We start from the raw sequence: 22,922 nt of genomic DNA on the forward strand, positions 1-22,922 counted from the left end.
TGGCTCTCAAAGGCTTCCACTGGAGGTGACACAGGACACGTCAGCCCATGTGTTGCTGGCCAAAGCGAGTCGCCTGGCTGCGTGTCCCTATCACATGCCAGAAGGGAGCCGGAAACACTGGGGACGGACACTGAGGAGACCACAGCAAGTCTAGGCCTTAGTTTCCTCATCAGAAACATGGAGGAGAGGAAAAGTTGGATTAGAGTCTGGTCCTCAACCTGTGGTCCATGGTATAATCAGAATCTGCCAGCATAATTGTGTGCGTGTGTCTGTATGTATGTCTGTGTATGTGTGTGCATGTGTGTGTGGTGTACAGATATGTACATTACTTGGGTGTGAGTCCATAGCTTGTGTCAGGTTCTCAAAGAGTTTCAGGTTCTCATAAATCGCCAAAGAATGAGAACCCCTGGACTGGGCGACCCTTAAAATCCCTCTGAGCCTCTTGATTCAGAGAGCCTCATTCATGGTTATGGACAGATACAGCTGAGGCCTCTGTCTTCCTCCGAAGTGCAGGCAGCCTGGAGTGGAGGGGGGAGGACTGTAGCCACTTCTCCTCCTATTAGGGCTAAGGAATAATCAGCCCGGTGGGTGGGGTGGGAGACAGTTACTGTCTCCCTGCTGTCCAGGGGACATCCTCTGCCGCCTCGGGGAGGAGAGCTAGGCACCATGACTGTTCCTTGTCCAGCATCCTTGCGCTTTGCTTTACATGTGTTTAATTCATTCAGTGAGGTTTTCGCCCCTGGCCTCACTGGGGAGGCCGCAGTGAATCCTGCCTGCCTTCGCTTCCCAATCCTGAGGGCGGGACTGATAGGCTACAGGGTTGGGATAAGGGTTCTACGAGTGGCAAGAAGCAGCGCGGGCAAGTGGCAGAGAAGGATGGTCCTGGCCGAGGTACTGGGGATGGCGAGGGGGCTTGAAAGCAGAGAAGGGTGAGCACGAGGCAGATGAGGAGCAGTGGGCAGTGAGGGTGACGGTGTGGTCAGGGGCTGGGTCAGATTCCTTCCCGCCTGCTCTGAGCCTTAGTTTGCTCATCTGCGAGATGGGAGTGTTCACGTCCTCACCTCATATTGATATGTGTCAGGCATTTTGCACGATGCCTGTTCAGTAACATCAGGCTATTGTTACTGGCCTGCGGGATCTCAGTCGATCCCCACGTAGAGAGCAGGCTCCCTGTGCCTGTGTTACAGACGGGGAGGGCCAAAGTCTCACAGGTGTTCTCAGCTAGATTCCACAAGCTGCTCTGCTGAACCCAGCCTGCCTTCTTTCCAGATCACCATGCTGACCTCATAGGGTTGAGATAGTCACAGGGAGGATTGAACTGGCCAGGAAGCTGGGTGTGGCTGGGCAAGGGGGCTCGCACTGTCCCCCATGAGGAAAGACTTGGAGAACTCAGATTGTTCTGCCTGAAAAGCTTGGACTGAGGAGGGAGATGACAGAGGGTGAGATGGTAGGCGATGTCACTGAAGAATCCCTCCAGCCCTTCTAGAGAGCAAGTGCCGCTGCAAAAGGCAGGGGACAGGGGACCCAAATGGGGGCAGGAGAGAAAATCTATTGATCAGGACCAGAAATCATCTGCTCTGTGAGCTCTGGGACCTGGGAAGTACCAGGAAGGCTCGTGTGTAATAGGGAGCAGCTGCTGGTCTGGGAGCTGGCTGGCTCTTTGCGGAGGAACCGCTGCAGGGAAAATGCCTTGGAACATCCATTTTTGAGAAGAACGAAGGAGCCAGTGGGGCCGTACAGATCCATCAGGACTCTTGGATGCAAGCAGCTAAAATGGGCACAAGCTATCTCAAGCAGGAACGGAATACACTAGAAGGATTGATGGGAGCCTGAAGAGAGGCTTAGCAAATGGACTGGAGCTGAGGCAGGTGGGGGACCAGTCGCCGTCTTTACAGGAAGACCCCACCCCTACCTCATAATGAATTCCCATGCCCCGCATCCTGACGTCATTTTGCTCAAGACCCAGGTCCTGGGCAGGAGTTTCTGATGGACTCAGCCCAGACTCCCGGCCCACACACGGCCAAGGGAGGGGCTGGGAGGCCCCCTTAGAGATCCCTAATGTTGCACACCGGGAGGTCCCTAGAATAGAAAAGGCTGGGCTGGTCACGGGAGAGACAGAGACAGAGACAGGTCTGGGCTGGATTTGGTCGCCGAGGTGGAGGAAAGGAGTCAGCGTCTACCACTTAGCACCATCCACACTGTTGCATTGTCTGTGCATGACAGATCCTGCCGGGAGCAGGTATTGCTGATCAGCACTGGGGATTTGGGAGTAAGACCCTGTCCTCAGGGAGCTCACAGTCCATTCAGCCCATTCATTCACTCATTCATTCAGCAGGTCTTACTTGGTCACCTGATGCCCCGGGCCCTGGGGATACTGTGGTGATCACACACAGGCATGTATTTATAGGGCAGCGTAATGGGGCCAGTGGCACAGAGCAGAAAGCGATGAGGGTCCATTTTTTTCTTCCCTCTCCTCCACCTTCCTCTGTTCTTCTCTGTCCTCTCTCTTCCTTTTTGTCTTCACTTGGTCGTTCAATCCAGCCAGTGACACCTAAGCACTGCTCAGGTTCACTGTGCGCCCTCAGAGCCAATGGAACAACCCATGTTAGCACTAAACCAACCTAGCTGAACCCCCAAGATTCATTTCCTATGGTTGCTGTGACAAATAACCACAAATTTAGTGGTTAAAACAAAATAAACTTATTATCTGCAATTCTAGAGGCTAGAAGTCCAACCCGGGTCCCACTGGTCTAAAACCAAGGTGTCAGCAGGGCTGGTTCTTTCTGGAAGCTCGAGGGGAGAATCCGTTCCCTTGCCATTTCCAGGTTCTGGCGCCCACCCGCATCCCTTGGCTCATGGCCACATCACTCCAGCCTCTACTTGCATCTCTGACTCTCTGACCTCCTGCCTCCCTCTTGCATGGATCCTTGTGATTACATTGGCTCATCCAGATAATCCAGGATAACGTCCCCATTTTGAGATCCTTAATCACTTCTGCAAAGCCCCTTGGCCCTCTGTGATATCATATTCATGGAGGATTCGGATTCAGACAGTCTTCGGGGGTCCTTTATTCAGTTTACCACACCTGCCCCTTTCACTGGCCTCTTTGATGTGTTAAGCAGAGAAATGGCTGTGGACCAGGAGCAGGCTGGAGCCACTCATACCGGCTCCTGAGAGCCAATCATGTGCATCTCTTCCCAACTCTGGTCCAGAGGTAGCATCATTCACGACCCAGAAGTCGGCACACGCTGTGATCAGTGTTTTTTTTTTTAAGATTTTATTGGGGAATTGGGGTAGGAGAACAGTGTTGGGGAATTGGGGAAGGGGACCAGCCAAGTTGTTGTTCTTCAGTCCTCGTTGTAGAGGGCGCCAGTCGCCATCTGGCTTCCCGTCGGCAGATCATGGCCTCTAAGCTCAAGGTGCTGTGTTCAATCTTAGCTGAGGGTGGGTGTAGCCACCATCCCATGCGGGAGTCGAACCAGCAGCCTTGTTGTTAAGAGTGCATGCTCTGTCCACTGAGCCATCCAGGCGGCAGCTCAGCTCAAGGTGCTGAGTTCAGTCTTAGTTGTGGGTGGGCATAGCCCACCATTGAACAGGCAATCTTGTTGTTACACCAGCTGAGCCATCCTACCACCTGTTAGCAGCTCAGCCACAGCTCAGCTCAGGCGCAGCGTCACTGGCCCATGTGGGAATCGAACCGGTGGCCCCGTTGCTCAGAGCTTGTGCTCTTAAGCCAACTCTTAACTAACTGAGCCACTTGGCCGGCCCAGTATTCTTTTTATATCCCGGAGAGCCTGTTGTTGTACATTTATCAGCACACCACTGTCCGCGGCTTCCTCTGATACTGAGCATATCTGTCTGTAGTGTTTGCACATGCTGGGCACTGTGCTAAGTAAGCATTTTACATGGATTAATCTCATTGTTAGGGTCTTGGCACTGTTCTCCGTGAACATGGGATGTATTTTGTCATCCTCACGACCAAGAATTGTCATGAGACCACAGAGCTAGGTCAGCACTGACAGGAGGTGACCCAGCCATGGACCCTCTGGGGTGCTGCTCATCCCTGTGGCAGACTCCCCTTCGGTTTCCTCCTCCCAGTCAGGTGTCACAGGCTTTGTATCATAAGGCGACTTGCTCCAGGTCACAGCGCTAGACCACAGGAGAGTCCACACTTGAACCCAGGTCTATTGGAGATTCAGCAACTACAGAAGTCCCTGCGTCACACACAAGGTGTCCCCCAGCCCGCTTCCCACTCTGGGCAGACACAGCTCACCTCCATCCAGGTGCTGGTGTGACTCTGCTCAGGGTTTGGAATGAGCCTTGGAGCCTGATTCCTCGCTGCACTGGCCATTGAACTGGTTAATCCATTCAAGCCCAGAGATTTCCCCAAACTCTGCCCGAGCAGAGCAGCTGATGTTTCCATGGCGACTGGAGTGAGGCGTTGGGGAGACCTGGATCTCTGTGACTGACTGAGGGTGACCCAAAGTTGTACATGCCTGTGCATGCACGTGTCTGCGTGTGCATGGGTTGGGGACAAAAGGTGGACTTTTATGTTTAGAGAGGGGCTCTGGCCTTGGTGAGAGTCCATTGAACATCGGGGCCAGGGTCGCCTGCAGCAGAGGGCTGTGAGGTCAGGCAGGAACAGGTGCTGCATTTCTGCCCCTGAGGGTGGTCAGTGGGAAACTTGGACTGCCATAACATTGTGGTTTACAGCATGCTTCCAACCACCTAGCTTCAAGTCCTGGCTCCATACCTGCTGCCTGGAGCCTGTGGGAAAGTTTTTAACCTCCTGAGCCTCAGTCTCCCCATCTGTACTGTAGGGATGAGCTGCTAACAGTCCCAGCTTCCCAGGATAGACCTGCAAGGACTGAATGAGCCAATCTGTGTGTAGGGCTTAGCGCTGCATCTGGCATGCATTACATGTCCCATGAATAACTGCTGTTGCCATCAGCAAATCTGCTAGAACCGGAGCAGCAGCGACATGCATCAGAGTCGGCAGGGCTTTCCTCTGGCTACATTGTATTTGAGAGGAGTTGATGATCGTGATGCTAACAATAATGATGGCTTCATTTCTGTTTGACCACCTACTGTGTGTCCATAACTCTTCGAGATGCTTTACAGGCTTCATTCCCAATCCTCATGACATTCCTGCAGGATCGGGGTTATTGTCCCCATTTTGCAGATAAGAAAATCAAGGCTGAGTTGCCCAGGGTCTCTGAACTAGGATGGTGTGGATAAAGGAAGGTGTTTTTTTTTTAACTCAGGTCTGCGTGAGTTCAAGGCTGGCTGCTTTTTTATATGACTTTCTGCAGCGGGCAAGAAGTACAGTGATTAAACCCACAGGCTTGGGAGCCAGGCTGCCTGGCTTTAAATTAGTTGATGTGCGATCTCAGGGTCTTGGTTATTCCCTCTGTGAAAGGGGCATAGTGTCACCTGCCTCTTGGGGCTGTTGTGAGGGCTGATGACAGAATGTGTGGGTAACCACCGCCAGGTGCCTGGAGTACTTGGTACAAAGGAGGCACTCAGACCGCCCCCACCATCATCACCCCACCACCATGCCTCTTTCCCATTCATCCAGGCCACTTCTGTGACCCTAAATAAGTCGAGGTACATGTGCAGTTAAAGCTCTTCTTCCCGGCCACCCGTGTCGGAAGTCGCTCCTACCCAGCAAAATAAACACACGATAGCAGCGAGATCTTATTTCAGGAAAGTCCCCCTGGTTATCACTTTTGTTTTGGTTTTGCACCCAAAAGGTTCAGCTTGACAAATTTCTCAGAAGGTTGTTAGGGTCACAGAGCAGACCCTTTTGGACAGACAGGCTGCGGCCCTTGTGCTGGCCTGTAAAATGCTCTAAAGTGCTGTACGCCAGTGACCGGACTTTGCTGTCCTGTTCTTGTCGTTGCAGGCTGCCAACAGCTATCTGCGAGACCAGTGGTTCCATTCTCTGCAGTGGAAGGTAAGTCCTGACTTGGTTGCTCATTTGGAGGGGCCACTTCCTTCTCGGGCATGGCTCAAAGCTAGCCTATTACCCAGAGGCATGAAGGTGGAGATCTCATGCCTTCAGATGGCTCAGCCAAGGAGCCTTGCTCCACTGTGTCAGAGCGTCTCCCCCTTCACCCTCTGACTGACGTTTGATACCCTCCTCCGTGCAACGTCGAAGTAGCATACCTGCCCCGTTGGCCCTTGACTTTGCTCATGAGCGTTATAACGTTGTGCCTGCTTCCAGAAGGATGTAGAATGGCTTGCTCTCAGAACAGGGACTCGCCTGAAGGGTTGGGGGAGGCAGGACTTCAGCGGTTCAAGGAGCTTGAAAGTAACTTCTAAAGGTGGCAGCACCAAAGGTAAATTTACCAGGCATTCAAAGACCCAATTCCATAGTCTTCACTCCCTTTCAGTTACCTGGGTCTTTGGCCTAATTTCCTGGCTTTAGCTCTAGCATGGGATGGTCCAGAGCCTTCCAGTAAAAAAGGGACATTAGTCTTCTACTGGTCACTTCCAAGACCCAGGGGCCAGATCTGCTGAGAAGGGTCTTCCCAGCACCCCGGGAAGTCCACATCCTTCTCTGTGGCTCAGGACCAGGATGTGGAATGTGCCCTGCCCCTCTGCCTCATCTGCCTTCTGGTCTTTTCATTTAGAACAAGCTGTGACAGGTTTGTGGCCTCCCGGAGCCAGCAGGGTATGGCTGGAATGACCGGTACATGTCCTGAGCTGTCATTTTTATTGGAAGCTGGAGAGCCATGGGGGATGAACGGCTGGCCCTGTGCAGGATTTAAGGCCATGTGCCATCTTAGGCTGACCAAGGGAACACTCAGAATTTCTCTCGTGCCTCTGGAGGGGCTCGCGTCGTAGCCAGGCGGAGGCTGGAAATAAAACCCCAGAAAATTACATTCCTGGTCCCAAAAAGGGCCACTCCTCTCTGTTCCTCCGACAGCTGCAGGTCCTCTGGCTTTGCTGCCTGTGTGGCAGTCTCAGAAGCTGAGCATGAGTCTCCAAGTTGGGGCTGCTAAGGGATAGGACCAGCATTTATTGAGCACCTACAGTGTTCCAGGAACTTGTGGCTCATGTCCATTTCACCCCTGCCACAGTCTTGTAGGGCTGATTATTTTCATTGTTACCATTTTATGTATGGGTGAGGTGAGGCTAGACAACTCCCATAGCTAAGTAAGGGCCGGATGCAGGGTTCAAATCTACGTCTTACCCATACCTGTAGGTGTCTGAATGTAGGTAGAAGGCACTGAGTGGCAGCTAAAAAAGCAAGGTGGCACATGCCTGCTTGTGGAGTCACCAGGTGCTACTGAGGGCTCGATTTCCCCAGGGAGATTGTCCCTAAGTCCTGGCTCTCTGTAGCCAGCTGTGTTCCACACCAGGCAGGGCATACGTCAGGACCTGCTGGGGGCCATCTGGGAGTTAAATGCCAGAGCAGGCAAGAGGGAGGGACCATAACAGAGATGGTGGTGGTCAGGGGGGCTACCTGAAAGAGGAAGCCATTTCACTGCCCCGGATGGTGGCTGCGTACAGTGCCCCCTCTTTGTTCTCTATGTGTGTTTCCATGTGAGCCCTCAGTAGATGATTGCCTTGCTTTTTCTTAGCTCAGGACGAGGCAGAAAGTACTCAGACATACAGCCTACCCAGCGGGTTGGGAAAACGCCTCGTTCAGAAGATGGCCAAGATCAGTGTCAAGGGGGAGTGGTCTTGAGTGGTATTCCACAGAGCTCTGCTTTCTGCTTTGCCCTAGTCACCATTTTTTTTCAACAGCAACTTACTGGGAACACCTAGAAGGCAGTGTGTGAAATCTGTGCCTCTCATAGGATGACCAGGTTGGTGGGCAAAGAAAGCTGAATTTTAGGAGACTGTCTAGAAGGATGATTTGAATGTCAAACTTGAAATGGATACATTCAAATAAATGTCAAGGGCTGCCTGTGGGGCTCAGACAGTTGATTGAGAAAGTACAGAATTGGGAGATCCCAGGGCTTCTAGCAGTTCTCATAAACATCTGGAAGTCTGCACTAAGTTTTGGTGACATTTGGTTTATTTATGGTTGTGAAATTTAATCAGTTAAAAAAAAAAAAAAGAAAACACCCAGGAAACCCAGGTTAGGGTGTCAAGGAGCTGGCAAGCATCCAGCAGGGTGTGGCCCCTTAGCCAGGTGGTGGATGGTGACTGTTGTTCTCACCGTATAAGCATTCAGTTATGTCTTAGGCATGTGTGCGACACTGGCCGTTTTTTTCCCCTTGACAGTTGCCGCTGTCCACACCCCCCCCACCCCGCCACCCACTCATAACTTAGGTATACTGCCACTAGCCAGCGGTATCTCAGTGTCGGCAACTTGATTTCATTCTGGTGGCTCTTTGCCACCCAGTTTTGATGAGATTGGAGGAGGCAAGCTCTCCTTCCTTTGAAAATGGCGAAGAAACATAAGGTGCTTTGGAGGCGCTGCCGGCTAGTGAAATGAACCGAGAGACCTGGATTCGAATCCTGGCTCTATATCTCACTCGTCTTGTGGTCTGCATAGATGCTAGCAAGTATTCATTAATTCAGATGCAGTTACTGAGTACCTACAGTGTACCGGGCACAGCTAGGCTCTTTCCTGTTCCTTGTTCTTCAGTAAATGAGGGAACCAAGGCTCAGAGAGGGCTAGTGACTTGCCCATAGCTGTTTCAGCCTAGATCTGGGGGGGCCACCAGCCTCCTCCTTAATCCAGCAGTGCCCAGTTCTGAGCTTTGGACCCTTCAGCCCGCTCAGGATGTGGCTTCTGCTTCTCCTCAGACAACCATTGTCTCCTCCATATTTATAACCAACCATTTTGGGTGTTTCCTTTTTCTTTTCTTTCGTTTTTTCCTTTCTTTTCTGTATCTTGAACTAAAAAAGAGAATCAGTAGAACATCAAAATTAAGGACTTTAGAAATCCCACAACCTCAGCTTGAGTTTTTAAATTTTCTAAATGCTGTCTTTGTCTTGTTTTCTCCCTACACCAGATATTTATTTGCATGTTGTTGTCCTGGTATGTCTAGGGCATTCTCAACCAGGGCAGTATTGCCCCCACGGGGACCCAGACTGGTTATTTGGGACTTAAAAAAACGTTATTACAATAGCATGTGACCCTCCAAAGTTCAGCTCTACTCAACAAAATCTTATTTTTTACTATTTAATTTCAAAGGGAGGAGGCATATAGGGGAGTGGGGGTGGTGTGCAGATGTCTAAAAAGGTTCCTTAGGGAGACGATCATGAAAAAAGGTTGAGACATGCTGCTGTAGAACCTACCTCATATTGTGTTGTGGAGCAAGGCAGAGTATAAATAAAATATCTATGTAATATTCTTGCCAATCTCTGACCCATCCTGGGAACACCCTTGTTATAGGCTGTAGCTCTGAATTCCACTGTGTTCAATCACAGGCCATCGAAGTCCATTTGGGGCATTTCCTCAGCCCTGGGACTATGTTTTGAGCATCATCTGTCTCACTGAATAGTCTTGTCCGTTATCGATGTTTGCAAGTGAAAAAGTTTGAATCACTTGCCCACAGTCCCAAGTCCACCCTGAAGGGGAGAGCAGGGTTTGACCCACAGTGTCTTAGGCCCCAGGACCCCCTTCCCTGCCCCCACCCCTAGCAGCTCTGGTCTTCCTCCCAGGCTACTGCCCTCCCACCCTCAGCCAGTGCTGGTCAGGCAGATCCAGGGGAGGCCTGGAGCCGCAAAGGAGGACAGCCAGCATCTCTGGTCCCAGGAAAGAGGGTGGAATGGGGTTACTCAGGGCATCAGGATGGCAACCACAGCCCTCCAAGCATCTATTGGAGCAGAGGACTGAGGACCCCCTGGGGAGGCCAACCCTGTTTGGTTTGGGTGGTTTGGCCCCCGAGGCCAATTCCTGAGGGTAGGGAAGCATAAACAGTGCACTGAGTTAATGAGGCCTCATTTCTGACTCAGAGGTGCACCTTGGAGGCCTGGTCCTGTGGAGACAGGCCTGCCATGTGTGCGTGGCTGTGAGGGGATAGCCTGGTTTGTGTGACAAGGCCGAGAATGCATTCCGGGCTCTGAGGGCAGGGTGTGTGTTTACAGAGCTGTTAGAAGACTGGCCTGTTTCTGTGTCCAAGGTTCGGGGTGACAGGCCGTGAGTACCCGGCTGGGAGGAGACATGCACCAGGCCCATAAAGGAGCCCCAAGAAGCAAGATGCACCTGCTTTGCATAGCCGGCACGGCCCTTCTGGTGCCCCCAGCTCTGAAAACCAGCCTTTTCACTTCCTGAGCGGGGCTCCTCAGGCCGTTGCACAGGAGTCTTGAAAACCCCGGTGATTTCATCCCTAGGGGAAGCTAGGTCACTAAGAACAGCAGACTGTGTGCGACAAGAAGCGGGCCTGCTTTCCTGTCCCACTGCTGCAGGGCCGAGGAGTGCACGTGGCTCTGGGAGAATCCCAGCCCAGGTTTGCATCCCCTCTGGTTGCCTGCCTGGCCAGCCATCTCCTTCTTCCCAGCAGGCTTTCCCAAGCCCCTTGGGGTGGCCAGAGCCTCATGGTCACCCCTGTTCAGGGCTCTGTCCGTCCTCTGTACAGAGTAGGAGGGTGGAAAAGAATGTGGGTTCTTGTGGGGGGTGGCAGGGAGACCATGTTATGAGTGCATAGGGTATGGAGTGTGTTTATTTGGGCCTCAGTTTTCCGTGAAATGGGGATAATACTAGTACCTTGCTCTTTGGATCTTTGTGAGGATAGGATGCCCTGTTGTTTATGAAGCAGTTAGAAAGGGGCCCCACAGGAGCCAGTGCTGTGGGAGCGTCGTTGCATGCACTCTTATCGGTGTGTCTGCTATGCGCTGAGTGGGAACAGTCGGCCCAGCCCCTCCCAGCCCCTGCTGTGCCCGCCGTGTGGCATGTCTAAGATTGAGGATGGTGGACAGCCTGTCCTTAGGAGGCCCTGTCCGGCACAGGCCGCGGAGCCTCTCAGGTTTCCGAGCACCACTGTGCCTGGCGCTCACTGCGCATTCTCTGCCTTCATCCTCATAACGGTTCTGCAGGGTCTTCACTGCCTCATAGACGAGGGTAACGAGAGTCTAAGGCAGCGGTTCTCAACCTGGGGGTCGCAACCCCTTTGGGGGTCGAATGACCCTTTCACAGGGGTCGCCGGGTACTCGTATGTGGGCGTATCTGCATATGGGCCTGGAGACGGATAGAGGAGCGGTGTCTCGGTTCCTAAGACCATCGAAAATATGTGTTTTCCGATGGTCTTAGGCGACCCCTGTGAAAGGTTAAGAACCGCTGGACTCTAAGGGGACGAAAGACATTGCCGGGGACAGCCGGCTCCTAAAGATATCACAATCTGGCTTCCACGGAAGACCCTGGGTGAGCCCGTCCTATGCCCGAAGCCCCCGTTGAGGCACAGCCTCAGGGTCCCCAGTGGGCAGGTGAATAACCAGAGGCTCAGCGGTGAAGACCACGCGGACTGGAAGCCTAGGTTCTCCGCTCATTAGGCCACCCCCTTGGAAAGGCTGGACCCATCACCCCCATTCCCAAACAGGGAGAGAGGCCCTAGCTGATGCCAAGATTCCTGAAGAACAGGTTAGAGGGACAAAAGACCTTTGAGCAACCTCCTCTGAGGGGGAGCTCCTGGGGGAAGGACGGGACCCTCTAGTGGGTGCTATCACCCCCAACTCTGACCTTCCTCTTGGGTCCGACTCCCTCTCCCCTCTTGGGTGTGGAGCCCGAGGCCTTTCCTCTTTGGGGAAGAGCCATTTCTAGTCCTGCAGCTGTGGCCGCTAGACAACTTTCTCTACCCAACTGCCAAGCCCCGAGTCTCCCTCCAGCCCTCCCTCAGCACAAAACAGCAGGGGCCACCACCGTTCTTGACAGGTGGTCGCACCTATGCCAAGCAGGTATCACCCTGTTGAATCCTCACAATCCTGAGGAGAGGCCTCATCCTCCTGTTTTCCCATTTCATACATACGGAGACCGAGGCTGAGAGGTTAAACCACTCCTTCAAGGTCACACAACTATCAGGTGGCAGAGCTGGGGTTTGAACCCAAGTCCAACTGATTCCAGAACCTGGAACACGCCTCCCAGCTACACACCTGTGTGAGCGCCCACACGCAAACACACATACACATACGCACCTATGAGCTTGCACTTCCTAACTGTCCCCTCAGCTCCTTTCCGTTCTTGTGATTTGCATGTTTGGGGCGTTGGTATTTTTATTTTTGAACTCTACATTTTCTCTAAGTCTCACAGACGTCACCATGAGGATTATGTAAATGAACCCCCAACTTGGTAGTGCCCTGCCAAGGGACTGCCCTACCCTGTCCAGCATGCAGCATAGCAGCACACTGTCGGACCAGCCTGAGACGGTCAAGCTCAGCACCAGCCCGCTTCCACATCTGCCCCAAACACGCGGGTCACCTGTGTCCTCAGATTCCAGCATCGAGGCTCTGTGTGCCCAGACCCAGCCTTGCTCCTAACTCCCCTTTGCACTGGGCCGCCGCCCTCCCACGTGGCTTCTGGCTGGGCTCACTTCTCTGGCCAGGCCATCCCTTTGCTTGGAGGGAAGACACGGCCCCTCCATCACTCACGTGGTGGCCTGCTCCCTCTCTGCCCCACCGCCCTTCTCTCTGTCAGCCTCCCTACCTCTTTCTCTGCCTTTTTACAACGGTCGTGAAAATGTCTTTACAACCACATCGAGGCCAACAACCGCCCTGCTCCTGCCAGCCCCGACTCAGTGGCTGATTTTCCCCTTGCAAATACCCTCCTAGGCTTCACCCATCTTCGCGTGGACATTTTGACCACTGTGGCGAGGTGCATGCACAGTCCTGCTTCAGGATAACATCATAGCTTCAACATTTCTATATGTGTCGAGGCCTACATGAACTTGCCCTCGTTGGGCATTTGGACGGTTCCGGTTTTTCTCATTGTAGATAATGCAGACATGACTATCCCAGTATTGAAGCTTTTTCTTCTTTTGAACCACTTTTTTTAGGGCAGATTTCCAGAACAGTGGTTACTAGGCAGAGTAGGGGTATTTGTGTGTGTGTGTGTGTGTGTGTGTGTGTGTGTGTGTGTGTGTGTGTGTGGCTTCTAACCACATACTGCTAGTTGCTTCCCAAAAGAATAATTTTTGCATTGCTTTCAGGGTGAGGGCTCTGGGCCAAACTGCCTCAAATCTGGACTCCATCACTGCTACTGGCTGTGTGACCCTACACTAGTTACTTTCCTCTCTGGGCCTTTATGTCATCCTAAATAAAATGGGGTTCATCATAAGACCAAAGTTCTTGTGACGATTAAATGGTTTAATCGCTGTAAAGAACTTAGAGCGGCACCTGCCATGTGAGTATTGGATCAATGTTAATTATTCTTTAATGATCAAGGGCCCTGTTTCCCTTTGTGTAGAAGGGTCCTAGAAGACAGCTCTACAAGAAATAGGGCACATGCATAGTGTGTGTGCCACCAACCCCCAGTGAGTCCATGACAGGCGTCACTCATCAGTCACCGCCCTCTCTTCCCCCACCCCGAGGCAGAACCCCGTTCAACACAGCCCCCTTCTGGTCCACCTGAGTTGACAGAAGGAGGACCCCTAGTCCTGTGGTCATGAGTGTCGGCTGTCCTGCCTCTGAGAGGAAGGTGAAGCGGAAGCAGGACAAGGGTGGGTGGGAGGTGGCCTCAGTGCTCTTCTGCCCCAGCCAGGGATCTGAGTCATCCAGGCCAAAAAGGCAGGAATTCCATCAAGATTAATTTCTGGCATTTGGTCACAGAGGGCTTTGTGACCTCTTAAGAGGGGATCAAGGGATTCAGCAGAGCTCCGAGAAAGGAGGGGCTTTCCCCATGAGGCAGGGGGCCGCCACATTCCAAGACTTCAGGAGGGGCCTCAGCGGGAGGTGCAGCCGTGGTGGCGCTGAGCCACCCCCCACCCGCCCCAGAACAGAAGTCCTTACAGAGTCCCGCCAGGCTGCATCTGCACGTGCGCCCTAGTGGAACCCAGGGGAGGCCGTGGGGGCCCAGGCTGCCAGCCCCCTGGGAGCGCCGCAGTCTTCAGCGGCTCCCAGGCACAGCTTATGCCCCTCAGTGCATCATTAGGGACCCTGTGACGAATAACAAGGGAGGCTTCAGGGATTGAAACTAACAAGTGGCAGAGGGCTGGACAGCCTGGGGACCAGAGCTCATACACTTGTGGGCTTTCTTTACACTAGATGGAGAAAACAGTCATCAGGTGCTGACTTACTTCAGGTGCTGTGCTGAGGGCTGTCATGTGTGTGACCTCTTGCGACCTTGTCCAAGTTTGATGAGACTCATCTTGAGCTGAGAGGGCAAAGGGCTCGTACTTATTGCACAGCTAGAACCAGGCAGAGCTGGGATTTGAACCCAGGGTGGTGGGCCTCTGAGCCCAGCCTCCTTCTGTCAGTGGAAGGGGGCACCACTATGGACCTGGAGAAGGTGGGGGCATGGGCGTGGAGCCCCATCTCTGAGCCACAGAGGCAGAGAGGCCCAGGCAAGCATCACGCCCTTGCAGCTGCCTCCACCTTCCCCAACCAGTGCTCTCTTCAGAGTTGACATGGGACATCTTGGTCTATTTTTTTAAATAAACGTCTCATTAAAGGATAATATAGATTATCCTTTAATACAGATTAGTTTTCATATATCTGAACTTTGTGCAAAAAGAATCATACAGGCTGAACCCTTTTGTACCTGGCTCCTTTGGCTCATAATTATGTTGATAGGATTTACCTATACTGTTGTATGTAAGCGATCATTTATTCATTCCCTTTGCTGGATGGTGTTCTGTTGAATGAATTGGTTATTAATTTGTTCATTCTGTTATGAATAACTATTTCCAGGTTAGCTATTGCGAGTAGAATCATTATAAACACGCCTTTTGACAAACATAGGTCCTAATGAGCGTAGGTTAGGCATAGGGACCCCTTTAAAGGACACGGCCCAACCGTTTTCCGTTTTCCGAAATGGTCATACCATTCACACACCCGCCGACTGTGTACAAGAGTCCTAAGGCACAGGATATTTTAAAATCACATTTATTGAGGTTTTACATACTGAAAAGGACAAAGAGAACTAAAAAAATTCCCACTGTCCATAAACCTCTGTTAATGCTTTTTAAGCTTAAAAAAATCGATCTATAATTTACATATAATAAAATGCATACATCTTAACTGTTGGGTGTGGTGAGTTTTGACTATTCTATTCACCTGAATAACCACCCTTCAGATTTCCATCACCCCAGAAAATTCCCTCGTGCCCCTTTCCAGTCAGTCCCTTCCCGCTCCCCCAGAGAGCCTCTGTTAAAATTTAATACACAGGAAAAGTTATGCATGTATTTGGTAATTCTAAAAAGTATAGGAAGGTGTAAAACGCACAGCGTCCTCCCCCTCCAAGTCCATTTCTCCAAAGGCAATCCTGTGAGCCGTCCTGTGGGACCTTTCCAAAGGCTTTTAGGAATGTTCCTTTTCAGTCACCGCCAGGTTTGATCTCCTACATGTTGTGTTCCTGCTTCTTTACCCCTAAGTACCTTGGTGGTGAGGTCTCCATAGCAGCACCTACAGATCGCCTCCTTTCCTTTCTATGGTTTTGTAGTCTTCCATTCAGACCAGGGTTAAGCTGGATGGAACTTGAAATCTCACAGTAACACACAGTTGTCCAGATGGGGAGACCGAGCTCCTGAGGAAAAGGACAGGCATTTTGTTGAGCACCTACCGTGGACAGACCAGAGGCAGCAAGAGGCGCTTTGCTATCTGTAACCCTCGCCCTCTAACCATCCCCATGTGAACGGTCAAGAGCCTGAGGCCAGGGGTCTCCTTTGTGGAAAGAGCTGCCCCAGGCCACAGAGTGGGAAGGGGAGGGGCTGGGTCTGCACCCTGTCCCTGGGAACCCAAGCCTTTCCCTGCACCCTCCTGCCCCAGCCGGGGCTCCCCCAGGCCCTGTCAGAGGGCCAGCCTTGGGCTTTGGGACACCCCAGACACCCCCACCTGTCTAGGTCTTCCCTGGGCCTCAGGAATGGCTCACGACAGACAGCTCTTCAAACGCCCAAGAAAGGAATGCATTGTGGGTTGTTGCTTTTTCCCAGACAAGGAGGGAGGGATCCGAGTTTTTGTGTGTCATCCCACGCACGCTTTGATGGGGGCTGATGAGTCACTGAACCATACAAGGAAGTTTTTTCACGTAAACGGTTTGTGGGTGAACTTGTTTTTGGCCCTTTAAGGCAGAGTTTTTTTTCTCTCTTTCTTCCTCTTTAAAGAAGTCTTTAAAACATAAATTAAGGCAGTATTGTGACTAGCAGGAACTTTTGTTCTCTAGGAGTTGTAGCAGGTCCCTCTCGAAGCTGGGTGTTGGCATTGCACCCCTGAGAGGGAGATGCTGGTCAGTGTTCGGATGGGGTCATGGCAGAGGTCCCGCCTCGGAGGGAAGGCGGCCTGCCCCTCGGTGTTCGCCCTGAGGCTCCCGCCTGCCTGTTGGCTTGGAGATGAGGCCGGAGACTCCAAAAAGAGCAGGGCCTGTCCGCACAGAGGAGTTAGGTCTCAGCTCACCCAGTGATGAGAAAAGACCCAGTGGGGCAGCCAGCTCAGCAATCGGGGCAGAAAAGTGTTCGGGGAAAAAGCTAATTTGACCAGGAGACAAAGCCAGAGTCGCTGCAGCCCTTCTTCCTGAACGACTCTGGTGCCTTCTTAGAACCAACAGACAGCTTTGCATAAAGCCCTGAAATGGACAGAGAGCTGCTTTCACGGGTGGGACCTGAAGCCACCCCTGCTGGAGCCTGCTGACCATGGTGGCAGGAAGCCAAGGGGGCTTATTTCTGGGTGGGGGCTGAGGCAGGCTGGTGCTTGGGAAAGACCCTTTGACAGAGTGGGCTGAACCTGACCTCTAGACTGGAGCAGATGTCCGGGAGCATGTGGACCCTAAAAAGCATACCTGGCAGGTCAGGGGCCAACTCATCTTTGGCCAGAGATGGACTTGAGCTACCCACTGGCATCTGTTTAGCTCTTGAAGCCTTTGTCCATGTCTGCATTGATGTTTCCATCTGAGACGGCCCTCATCTCCTCCCCGGCCTCCCCGCCATGATGGACCCAGGGGTTTCGAGCCAACAGCTCAAAGTGGGGTTCCCAGACCAGCAGCACCGGCATGGCCTGGGAACCTACTAGAAATGCAAATCTTTGCCTCACAAACTTGAGTGTCTCATAAACTGTTGGGTGCAGCATGCTGTGTTTCACACTCCGCCAGGTGAATCTGATCCACACCACAGCTCCAAAACCACTGCAGTGCTTTGAAGGAAAAGCAGTGGACATTTATTGAGCTCCTACTGTTTTCCATCCACTTCATCTGTGTTATCTCATTTAGGCCCTCCAGTGTGTCTGGAGGGGTGGGGATTATATCCCCATTTTACAGACAAGAGAACTGACTCTCAGATTAAGTAATTTTCCCGGGTGTCTAAGCCAGAATTCAGACCCAGGCCTGAACTGCCTTCTGTGCCCATTAGGCCCTGTTGCCGGGTCCCGCTCGGCCTGAGATCCGGCGTAAATGGCCAAGCATATCCGTAGCTTCTGGATTACTCTGCCAGCATCCCTTCCATTTGTTCAGGTAACTTAGACTTGATCACAGTGAACACCCTCCGAGTCCCACTCCCGGGCCCTATCTTGGACTTGCCCTGGGCGAGTTCTCGGCGTGCCTGTCTGAGGCGGCTTCCTCCACAAGACCCACCATCTGGGAAGGCAGAGGTATGCCTTACCCTAGGTTCAAACACACCACTCCTACCTGCCTGGCTATGCATGTTGGGGACCAACTGTAAATTAATTTATCAGGGAACTGGATCCTCTTCTGGGGTGCTCATAAATTAAGGCCTTTTGTATTACTAGAAGGGGCCATGGCTACAGCCCAGAGGAGACAGCCTGACAAGGGAGGGAGGCTTCCCAAACAAAGGGATGATTTGAGATGCCCTTTGAAGTACTGTGAGCACTAGATAAAGTTCTTAGTCAAATAAACAGCGGAGGCGGCTCCCGTTGAGACGCTACAGTCTTGAGGCCAAGCAGGGAACTCCTTATTTGGGATAGAGATTTCCCTTTACCAGGCCCAGAGGAAACAGCCCTGGTCTGGTCACTGCTTTTCAGGGGAGCAGAAGTCCCTAGGGGCCGACCCCTCTGATGCGGCAGAGGAAGAGCGGCGTCTGGTACAGTATTTGCATGTTTCAGTGTATTTGGTGAGTGGCTTTAACTCAGGGGCTTCCTCAGAAAAGGGCATCTCCTATTAATGATTAATGAGAGATACTTACTGCAGTCTTCATTATTATGTTCAGGTTCTGCACGGGGCTCCCAGCACTAGTAATAGCACTGGAAAGTCTTTGGGAAATAACAGGATCTTCTTAAACAGAATGTTTTACAAGTGGGGCCTTACCCATCATGCCTTGGGTGTGACATGACTGTTGCAATTGTAATTAAAGCGAGGCAGGACAAGTCTCTGGGTTGGAAGCCTAGAGAGGATGGGTGGGATTTGTTCTTGGTGACCCTGGAGGTATGCGCTGGACCCAGGGGACCAACTCAGGGCAGGAAGTGGCCCCCTGAGGAAGAGCTTTGTCCAGGAAGGGAATACCTGGTCACAGATATGGCCGCAACAGTGTCTAATGGCGACTGCCAGAAAAACCATCGAGGGGGTCTTCACAGAGGATTTGCCTCATTTTTATTTTCTAAATACAGAGGGTGTCCCAAAAAATGTATACACATTTTTTTTAAGTTTATTTTTATTTTTATTTTTTTTATTAGGGAATTGGAACAGCGCTGGGAAATTGGGGGAAGGGAAACAGACAAGTTGCTGTCATTTTGTTCTTCAGTTTAGTTGTGGAGGATGTTGCTTCACTGGCCCAAGTTGACACCATCATTGCGCTCTTCCTGGGCGAGGCAGATCAGTCGCCGGTTGGCTAGCCGCTCACTGCGGCTGCTGGCCGCTCATGCTGGCTGCTGGCTACACACGGTAGCTCATGGCAACAGGGGTTGCAGCAGGGGTTGCAGCCTACGCCGTTGCCGGCGACTCACAGCAGCCCAACTCCAAGTTGAGCTGTTGTTCAGCATCTTAGCTGTAGAGGGCAGTGTCAGTGGCCCTCCTATGTGGGATCCGAACTGGGACCCCCTGGCGTCCCAAGCCAGCTCTTAACCAATGCGCCACTCGGCCGGCCCTGTATACACATTTTAAGAAAGAAAAAAACTGTATTAATTGTAATACTCAATACCGTATTTCCCCATGTATAAGACGCACCCTTTTTCGAAAAATTTGAGGTCTAAAAACTGGGTGCGTCTTACACAGTGGTTGTAGATTTTTTTTTTACTTGCATTCCCGCTGAGGATGAGGCAATATATGAAGACAGTGATTCGTCATCAGACACAGATGAGGACAAGCTAATGGTTGGGAGTTTTGACAGTGATGAGGAGTTGTATGAATTTTATGATGAATAAAACTTGAGTTCAATAACTTTATGTAATACATTTTTTTCCCAAATTTCTGGCCCAAAAATTAAGGTGCGTCCTATACCTGGGGAAATACAATATATACCGATAACAAAAGATGAATACAAGTTGCGTTTGACTTCTGCAATTACAAGAGGTGCTCAAAGTGGTTACCATCAGCATCTAGACATTTCTGATTTCGGCAAACTACTGCTTGAGTATAGATAACATCTGTTAAAATGTGTATACATTTTTTTGGCCACCCCCGTATATATGCTTCTTTTGCATGGTGGTATTTGAGGTGGTTTACAAAACACACAGCATGGGAAAATCTACATGAATTGATGATGGAGCAACTTCACCAGGTGTTAGAAAAAGCAAAATAGACCTAGGTATAACGTAATGCCCTTTCGGTAATACAAAATGAAGAATAAAAATGGAGGACCATCATAAATCTCTCTCTGTATTTGCATTGGATTATATGTGACCATGGAGAAAGATCTGAACTGATTATACCAGGGGGCAGCACACTATCTGGTCCACCGTCTATTTTTCTAAATAAGTGTGTTTTATGAGTACACAATCCCAGCCATTCCAGGCTACAACAGCAGAGTGTGGCCGGGAAAGCCTGGAATATTTACTACTGGCTGGCCCTTTACAGAAATCGTTTGCCAAACTCTGATATATATCATGGTGTTAGCATGGATTCGGGCTTGCAGGGGTGGGGGAGGTGAAGTGGGGCGGCAGAGGTGAGGTTGAAAAAAAGCCAACATGTATGATATGGGCTAAATGTATGTACACTTTTATACTGGTGTGTGTGTGTGTGCGCGCGCGCCTGCGTGCGTGCATGCGTGAGCACTCATGCACAGAAAGAGAATCCATGGAACAGTGGTCACCAGCATACAATGTGCAGGTCATGAGCCACATGATTGAGTTCTTGTACTCTTTACTCTCTTCCCTAACACTGTTCCGTACGATTCTAGTTTATCAGTGAACATATATTAATTAAAAAACCAGGCAATCTATTAGAGCACTGAAAAGTAAAAAATAACAGAATCTCAGATGCCTTCCAGCTCTTTCTAAGAATGTGGGATTCTCACCAATCTGAGAATTCTGTGGAATACTACTTCCATGATCCCAGTTTCTGAAATCTCTGGGGATTTGTTTCTGTGTTTCTTTTTTATTAAATGTGTGATACATGGATATGGCTTCCTGCAACAATTTGAAACATTATAGATAAAGCTGAAGCTTGTCCTTGCCACCTCTGCAGTCTTCTCTTAAGCCATGTCCCTCTCTGAGGAAGACAGCTGTCGTCAGCCTGACACATGTCCTGCCTACCCCCCGCCCTGTGTGTTAGATCCATACATGTGCAGTACATGCGTGTAAACAGATATGTGCACATATGCACGTGTGTGGTTTTTACTTCTACACTTAGTGTTCCGTGGGGATGGAATCTATGGCAGATCTTTTAGCTCTCCTTCATTCTTTTTCATTGCTCCCTAGTATTATACAGTGCACATGGGCCATGGTTTCGTCAAGCATTTCCCTGTCGGTGGGCATTTTAGGAGGTCTGTAGTCACCCTTATGTTTTCTCAAAGATTAACTGTCTTTAATCAATGTCCTACTGAATTCAGTAGCTACCATTTATTGAGCACCTACGAAGTGCAGGGTATTCAGCGTGAAATCATCACATTTAACCCAACAGCTGCGAGAGACAGGTGCTACCACTATCCCATTTTACAGATGGGGAATCTGAGGTTCAGAGAGGTGCTATCATTTGCCTGAGGCTGAGGCTGCACAGCTTATAAGTAGCAGAACAGAAATTCGAATGCCGATGTGCCGCGCTCTTGGTTGATTATACTGCACACACTTGAAAGCCCAAACGGCCTCGCTTGAGCTTCTGTGTTCCCAGAAGTTGACAGGCTGGTGGGGGAGGCAAGTGAGCAGAGGACGGTGAGAATGTAGCGTCGGGTGTGCTGAGCGTAGGACTGAGAGCCTGCCAGCCTACTTTGAGTGCTTTGGCCAGGCTGGAAGGCACGTGCAGCCCCACCCTGGGCACCGTCCATGGTATGCCATAGCAGGGGTCTTCTGGGAGAAATGGGCCTGCCTAGGGTTAGAGCCACGTGGAGACAGGAGAGCATTTCCAGATGCTGAGAGCAGGTCCAGGGCTGTACGTGTGTGTGCAGCTCAGGATCTCTTCATTGCGCATGACTCGGGACGATGGGGTGACCCTGAGGGGGGTCCTGGATCAGACAGATGGCTTTGAGCCAGAGTATGTTACTGTCCCTCTCTGTATCACGGTCTCCTCATCTTAAATGGGGGGGGGTCACACCTGCCCCCTTAAACTGGACCAGCTGTACTGACCCCTGGCTGCACTCTGGAATCGCCTTTGGATTTTAAATACACTTCATTTAATGTGGTAAAATATACATAACATGAAATTTATCATTTTAACCACTTTAAGTAGCATTAAGTACATTCACATTGTTGTGCAACCACCACCATCATCATCCCGAGAATTTTTTCATCTTTCCAAACTGGAACTCTGTCCCCATTAAACACTGACTCCCCATGTCCATTCCCCCAGCTCCTGGCACCCACCCTCCCACTTTCTGTGTCTGTGAATCTGACCACTCTCGGCCCCTCATCTAAGTGGAGTCATCAGTATTTGTCTTTTTGTGATGGGCTTATTTCATTTCACTTAGCATAGTGTCCTCCAGGTTCATCCATGTTGTTAGCACGCATCAGAATTTCCTTTCTTTTCATGGCTGTATAATACTTCATTGCATGGATAGACCACACCTGTTCATCCATTCGTTCATCGGTGGATATTTGAGTTCCTTCCCCCTCTTGGCTCTTATGAATAATGTTGCTATGCACATTGGTGTTTAAACTTACTTTAAAATATACCAGTTCCAAAAAAAGCCCCCGGAATGCCGGCCGAGTGGCGCGTTGGTTAAGAGCTGGCTTGGGATGCCAGAGGGCCCCGGTTCGGATCCCACATGTGAGGGCCAGTGATGCTGCCCTCTGCAGCTAAGATGCTGAACAACAGCTCAACCTGGAGCTGGGTTGCCGTGAGTCGCCGGCGACGGTGTAGGCTGCAGCCCCTGCTGCAGTGGGTTGCCATGGGCTACCGTGTGTAGCCAGCAGCTAGCATGAGTGACCCTTAAGCCGCCAGGAGTGGCCGTCCAGAAGCCGGCGACTGATCTGCCTCGCCCGGGAAGAGCACAATGATGGTGCCAACTTGGGCCAGTGAAGCAATGTCCTCCACAACTAGACTGAAGAACAAAAAGACAACAACTTGTCTGTTCCCCTTCCCCCAATTCCCCAGCACTGTTCCCATCCCCCAATCCCCAATAAAAATCATTAAAAAAAAAGCCCCCGGACACCTGGCCTCTACCCTGCCCCCAACACCCGCCTGATGAGATTGGCCTGGGGTTGGACTCTGTTACTGGAATGTTGGTAAGCCCCCCTAAGTGGTTTTGATATGTAGTCAGGATTGAGAACCCCGAAATCGT

At 51.1% G+C, this 22,922-nt stretch overlaps 1 protein-coding gene across 1 annotated transcript in view; it reads left to right on the forward strand.

Moving 5' to 3' along the window:
- CMIP (c-Maf inducing protein) overlaps nucleotides 1-22,922 on the forward strand; it is a 238,680-nt gene that overhangs the window by 150,631 nt on the left and 65,127 nt on the right. Inside the window, exon 3 of the mRNA XM_019634902.1 lies at nucleotides 5,906-5,956. Within this exon, the coding sequence (XP_019490447.1) occupies nucleotides 5,906-5,956 (51 nt within the window). The remainder of the gene's footprint in view (nucleotides 1-5,905; nucleotides 5,957-22,922) is intronic.

Source organism: Hipposideros armiger, unplaced genomic scaffold (assembly GCF_001890085.2).
Source record: "Hipposideros armiger isolate ML-2016 unplaced genomic scaffold, ASM189008v1 scaffold_19, whole genome shotgun sequence".
Lineage (NCBI taxonomy): Eukaryota > Metazoa > Chordata > Mammalia > Chiroptera > Hipposideridae > Hipposideros > Hipposideros armiger.